This window comes from Chenopodium quinoa, unplaced genomic scaffold, assembly GCF_001683475.1.
Source record: "Chenopodium quinoa cultivar QQ74 unplaced genomic scaffold, ASM168347v1, whole genome shotgun sequence".
NCBI classification, from domain to species: Eukaryota; Viridiplantae; Streptophyta; class Magnoliopsida; order Caryophyllales; family Amaranthaceae; genus Chenopodium; species Chenopodium quinoa.
The window spans coordinates 50551-57001 of record NW_018743174.1 but is presented as its reverse complement, the minus strand read 5'-3'; the positions used below and the strand labels follow the sequence as shown (position 1 = coordinate 57001).

At 36.3% G+C, this 6451-nt stretch overlaps 1 protein-coding gene across 5 annotated transcripts; it reads left to right on the top strand.

The window, feature by feature from the left end:
- Positions 1-256: 256 nt before the first annotated feature.
- Positions 257-4846, top strand: LOC110732195 (serine/arginine-rich splicing factor RS2Z33-like). Of its 5 annotated transcripts, XM_021912113.1 has the most exons (8): positions 257-393; positions 995-1147; positions 1794-1833; positions 1965-2060; positions 2368-2573; positions 3002-3109; positions 4110-4571; positions 4623-4844. In XM_021912113.1, exons 2-7 carry the CDS (start codon positions 999-1001, stop codon positions 4555-4557), a joined length of 1047 nt encoding a protein of 348 aa, XP_021767805.1. In that variant the 5' UTR covers positions 257-393; positions 995-998; the 3' UTR covers positions 4558-4571; positions 4623-4844. The 5 variants fall into 5 exon arrangements, with proteins under 5 accessions (XP_021767805.1, XP_021767806.1, XP_021767807.1 ...); XM_021912114.1 differs by having other exon boundaries at positions 4110-4846; XM_021912115.1 differs by having other exon boundaries at positions 3005-3109; positions 4110-4817.
- Positions 4847-6451: the final 1605 nt, after the last annotated feature.

Genomic DNA, 6451 nt, shown 5'->3' with positions numbered 1-6451 from the left:
TATATATATATATATATATAAATATAAATCAGTTATTAATTCCAATTTTCTTTTTTTTATAAACAATTCATTTCAATTCAGTAAATCACAAAATAATTTAACTTAAAAAATATATATATATAAAAATAAAAATAAAAATTGAGGTTAATGAAAATTTGGCATAGGTTATTTAGCAACTCACCTCTACTATAATCTGTCTCCATGTGTAGAAGGACAAAGTCAAGGGACTCTAACTATCACCCTCTATCTTCCCTTACGACAACGAATCTCAGCCGTTGATTAACTTCACCTCTCTATATAAAACCAAGAGAGAAAAATTTTCACATTTTCTCTTCCTTTCCTTCGTTTCGATACAAATCTAGGGTTTTCGTGCTCCGCTTTTTTGTTCGTCAGGTACGCTTCACTCATCCTACTCAAGTATGTGTTTTTTTTTTTTTTTTTTTTTATGATTTCCTCTTTTTCTAAATAGATTATTTCATCATATTTGATTTTTGATATTTAATTTTATGTGATTGATTGAATTTTGTTTGATTGATTCGTATTTTGATGTATGTTGTTCAATCGATTTGTATTCTTGGATTGATTTTTTCTGAATTTTTGTGTTGGTGGATTCGAATCAGTAGGCTAGGCTTTTTATTTGCTTTATGTTTATGTAAGATTTATTGATTTGGGCGATTTTGATTTATATTTGTGTTTCTTTTTGTGTAATTTAATTATATGTTGCGGATTACTGTTATTTTTTCCTAATCTTGTTACTGAATGACTGAATGAATTTGAGGCTTAAAATTGGCCTAATATCAAACAGCTAATCACGTCGATTTGATGTAAGAATCACGCGTTTACCGTCGTTGATTATTTGTTTAATCAAATGCTAGAAATTTGATGTTTATTCAGAAAGCTGGAATTTGGGTAAGGTTGGGGTATAGTTGAATTTACAAGGGGAGTAAATTGTTAGCATAATTGAATTTATTTTTGTGTGAATATATTTATGTAGGAAAATGCCTCGATATGGTGACCGTGATCGTGGTGACCGAGGTGACCGTGGTGATCGTGATCGTCATGGCAGTGGTACACGCCTGTATGTTGGTCGCTTGTCTTCGCGCACCAGGAGTCATGACTTGGAAGATCTTTTCAGCAGATACGGAAGGTAATGTAATTTAGGTTACTACTATATAATTATGACATCTTGTATCAAATTTTCTGTTGGAGGCTTTGTGAGTTTGTTATTGACTGTAAAGATGGTTGTGTGTTTTTAATTGAAAGTACCATTGTAATTTAACATGGTTATATAAGTTTAGTACTTGAATTAATATACTAAAGGAGTAAAATGAAGTTTTCTCTTTGATCAAGTATCTCTTCAGTGTTGGGTGCTGGTTTTTAGTCGATGTGAGTGGGGGAAGTTCTCCTTATGACTTGTGCTATGGCAAGTCGAGGGGCTCTTGCAAAGGTCCTTAATCTTTTTAATGTATGTATGTTCCTAATGAAAATATTTCTTCGAGAGTGTTGCAATCCTCCATGTGTCGTGTGGCTTAACTTGAATGTCTTGTTGAAGGTTTCTAGGCTTTTGCCTAGCCTTGGAGGTCTATGGTGGGATGGTTGCCCTTGATGGAATTGGTGGCTATTCTTGCAATGTATAGGGGACTTTGGCGATTCTTTCTATAATTTAATGCGTATTTTTATGGAATTGGCAACATTCTCAAAGTGGTGTTTAGTTCATCTGTGAGGGGCGAGGTATCAACCCTTCGGTAGTTTTGTCCTGATGGCCTTACTGTTTATGGAAACCGTTTACGCAGAGTACGTGACGTGGATATGAAGCGCGATTATGCCTTTGTTGTATGTATTTCTTCCCTCTTCTCCACTTCTCTTTTAATAATCTGTTGTTCCCAGAAGCACTATAGCGATTTGTGCTCTTTTGTTAATCATATATGAGATTTGGTGTTGTTTTTGTTACATTATGATAACAGGAGTTTAGTGATCCTCGTGATGCTGAAGATGCAAGATATAGCTTAAATGCACGAGATGTGGATGGTAGTCGAATTATTGTTGAGTTCGCAAAGGGGGTATGTGGCAATGTACATCCTTTGGTGTTGTAGTGTATTACCAATAATTATTGTGTTATTATAAATTGCTCTTTTTTTTCGTTACTTAATTATATAATAGACTAGTAGAGTTTCTGATAGCTTGTTTTAAATAAGCTTAAGCAGCTGTAACTGGCCAATTATTGGATGCTTGCCTCATTGTAGATATTCATAGTGCAATGCATTTTTAGATTGTTCCGTACTTCAACATGCTAATGTGCTGTGCCTAATCTATCTACAATTCTACGATGTATTGATATGCTGATTTTTTTTCTAATCTATCATGTAGGGACCACGGGGTCCAGGTGGTTCGCGGGAGTCACGTGACTTTGGCAGCAGAGGACCAGCCCCAGGATCAGGAAGATGTTTTAATTGTGGAATTGAAGGCCACTGGGCTCGAGATTGCAAAGCAGGTGACTGGAAGAACAAATGTTACCGCTGTGGAGAGCGGGGCCATATAGAAAGGAATTGTCAAAACAGCCCCAAGAAACTTAGGTCTTTATTATTACTTTGCCCCCACGAATAATTTACATTACTGTTATTTCTGTCTCTTTTTCTGAAACTGCCTACTCTTATTTTGGTTTTCTACAATACCACTTTAAACTTAACCATCAGTTTATCTTTAAATATTAAGTCTAATTGTGGTAAGGGTTAAGAGATTGAAAGCTTCTCACCCTAATCACATTTGATCGATCTGAAATAGATCTATTAAGAAATTATTTTGCATTAAGCCCCATCCCTCACCTCTCCCCTAGCTCCACCATTGCTTGCAATATTAAAAAAGTAGAATTTGTTTATTAACAAGGATAGTCACATCTTTGAAAGAGTAAACTTGAGTTATAAGCTTCTTTTCTTGAAAGCAATAAACTTTGGGGTGGCTTACTTTGATTGTTACTGAGTAAATTATGTTTGCTTTCTTCTAGCAGACGCGGTCGAAGCTACTCGCCCTTGGGATCGCCACGCCGGCGTTCACCATCTCCTCGTCGAGACAGAAGCCGTAGCCGTAGTTTTAGTAGGAGCCGTAGCTACAGGTGTGTTATTCATTGAAGCAATTTTTATGCAATTACAATAAACTTGTGTGCAAGATGAGTTTCATCTGGTTGTAAATGCCGGTAAGGCTATCTTTGGATTGGTATATTGGGGTGTCTTTTAGTGTGATGACTTTGGTGTTGTGTACTTCTAGCTTTGTCCCTTTTGATCTTATAGCTATTGTACTTCCAGCTTTGTTCCTTTTGATCTTATTGCTGGGTTTTGATGCACACTGGAGAAAGGGTAGCTTAAGGTTGAATTTTTTGGCATATTATGCAATTTTTTTTTGTATGTTTGTACGCCTAGAAAGGGGTATAGCCGTACAGTAGAAAGGAGTAAAGCAATTTTGTATTTTGTTTTTAATGTGAGAAATTTGTTGGGGTGTTTTTCTTCATTACTTCTAGATAGTAGTAGTTGGTAAGTTACTTATTATTACTCGGAAACATTGGCAAGTATTGTACTTCCAGCTTTGTTCCTTTTGATCTTATTGCTGGGTTTTGATGCACACTGGAGAAAGGGTAGCTTAGGGTTGAATTTTTTGGCATATTATGCAATTTTTTTTTGTATGTTTGTACGCCTAGAAAGGGGTATAGCCATACAGTAGAAAGGAGTAAAGCAATTTTGTATTTTGTTTTTAATGTGAGAAACAATATGGGTTTGTTGGGGTGTTTTTCTTCATTACTTCTAGATAGTAGTAGTTGGTAAGTTACTTATTATTACTCGGAAACATTGGCAAGTATTGTATTTCACTTGGGTTAGCACTAATATAGATAGCAATTCTATTGCTGAAAACATAGTTTGTCACTATTTGTTATGGTTTATCCCATTGGCAACTGTGTTTCTGGCTTGTAACCTGTCTACTTGCATTTTTTTTTTTTCTGTTGCTGGAATCTGTTTTGGCTTTTCTGGTTTGGTTTTGGTGGGGCTCTTAAATTGCATGACATTAGGGTAGTGTTCAAATGCACTGTTTAAGTATTTTTTTTTTTTTTTTCATCCCTGCAGTCAGTCTAGATCTCCACCAAGAAGAGAAAGAGATATCGAGCGTGCTGGTCGGTCAAGGAGCCCTCGTCCAAGCAAGAGCCCTGTCAAAAGCAGGAGCCCTATAAGAAGCAGAAGCCCCAAACGACAGAAAAGCTCTCCTCTGTCATCAAGGGGCAGGAAACGCTCTCCAACACCCGATGATAGGAGTCCTGAAGGCAGAGGTAGATCCTCTGATAGGGATGAGAGACGTGCCAATGGATCTGATTATGCTGGTAGCCCAAGGTCAAGGAGTAGAACCCCTGTCAAAGAAGGTGAAAGAGAGAGCCCTAGGAATGGAGATGCTCGAAGTCGTAGCCCCTTTGAAGAAAATGGCCGAGATCACAGTGCCAGCCCTGTTGCTAGGAATGACAAGAATGGTAAGGAAGATGACAATGACGACTATGAAGCTTCTCCTAGGGGCAGTGAATGATCGGAGATACTAGTGTTTTTTTTTTTTTTTTTTTTTTTTTTTTTTACTTTTTAATATCTTGTGTTCACAACTAAAGCTGTTTACTGGAAGGATGTCGCATTTGCCATGGTTTAAACTCTGTTGTTATTACATAGAATTTTTTGTTCTCATTCAATTGTTTATGTATCTGATAGTTTTTGTTGGATTATTTTGCTGAATAATGACCTGTTTTAACACCTTTCATATTGATGGTAAATGGCAGGCAGATGTTAAGTACTTAAGTGTTAACTGTTAAGGTTTTAAGTTTGCATTTGGTGTTTGCTGGCATAATGATAGCTTATACTAGGCTGTACGAATTTGTGTTTGAAATCATCGGTTGGAAAATTTGTTGATAAATACTGTTACGACATTTTCTACTACCTCTATATTGTGGAGGCATGATGGACCACTACCAGGTATGGACTCTCATGTCCAATACCTAGGGGTATAATCGTCATTTGACATATATTAGGACAGTAATCATTAAAAGTTACCAGCTGTAAATATTTAGTTTCTCTCTCTTCCAAAACGCTCCGGAAAACGCTCTCAATTTCGAAACATTGTGAGTGGTAACGCTGCTCAAAAACCCGGTGAAGCTACCAAATTGTGAATTTGTGATTGGTAACTCAAACTTTGCTAATGTCAGGTAATGCTACTATACGAAATCAGTGTATTTAATTTTGGGATATTAAGAGGGTATACATTCTAGGGTTTTCAATTTAGGGATTTCGAAAGTAAATTCAACTTATGGTTTTCAATCTAGGGATTTTGATATAGTGTATAGAAAGGGTTTTCATTTTACGGATTTTGGATAACATTTAAGTATTAACTGTTTATGCAAATTTAAGTATTAAGGGTTTTGCAATTTTGCTTTAATAAGGTCCCGGTCGAGGTGGAGGAAGAAGAGGTGGAAGGGCGCCGAGTCGAGGCCGCTGAGGTGGTCGAGGTTGCCGGGAAAAAGGTTTTTCTCGATCTTTGAATGATTTGACTTTTTTTTGTATGAAATATTGTTTATGAAATTAATCTTTGCTGAAATTAAAGAATATGATTATGATAATGATGTTGAATTTTGTTAGTGGATTTGTCAGACTTCTTTTTAATCATAATCAATTGTAGAAACCCTGTGAATTATATATAAGTTCTTAATTCCAAGCTACCAATGTTTGTTGCTGGAATTTATTGAAGAACTAAATTTCAATTTTTGATTCCGAATACTCTGATATTTCCTTAAAAAAAACACTATGATATACAAGTATTACTTAAATTTCTTTCTGTGCTTGATGCTGCTGGGTTATGGTTAGTATAAAAAGCTTGTGGAGTGGAGGACCCGGTGTGTGTAGCGACTGGCTTTGTCAAGTTGTGCACTGACTATGTGTCATCAACATTAACCTGCCCCTGCTGTTAAGGTTAATGTTGATGCCCATATTTTGGAGGGGGTGAGTGCTAGTTATGGTGTGGTTGTTAGAGATGTTGCTGGTGGTATTCTTCTTGCTGCTATCAAGAGCATTGATTTGAAGTAGACTCCCAAAATGGCTGAGTCAGGGCAGTGGCTTATGGTGTGCAATTGGCGAGGAGATTTGGCTATAGCAACGTGATACTCGAAAGTGATGCTTTGAGTGTTGTGAATGCGATCAAAGGCAAACACCAAGGTGCTGCTCGTTGGCCTTGGATACTTCTAACTCTTAAGAGCAATTTTGTATGTCTTCTTTTCCCTAAAGTTTAATAAATTTGGCGGAAATTGATTTATGCTAATAAAATCGTTGCTTGCTTGCTTAAAAAAAAAAAAATCAACACTTTATATGCTGATATAATAATTATGTGCATATTTTGATTAATCTGTTGTATTTGAATACTTTGTGTAGGTGGAAGGTGTTCG

What these genes read in the sequence shown, in the direction of transcription:
- LOC110732195 (XM_021912114.1), top strand. Translation starts at nt 999, where the DNA reads ATGCCTCGATATGGTGACCGTGATCGTGGTGACCGAGGTGACCGTGGT. An exon ending in CTTTTCAGCAGATACGGAAG is followed by an intron (nt 1,148 to 1,793) that starts GTAATGTAATTT and finishes CCGTTTACGCAG; the next exon opens with AGTACGTGACGTGGATATGA. An exon ending in AACAGCCCCAAGAAACTTAG is followed by an intron (nt 2,574 to 3,001) that starts GTCTTTATTATT and finishes GCTTTCTTCTAG; the next exon opens with CAGACGCGGTCGAAGCTACT.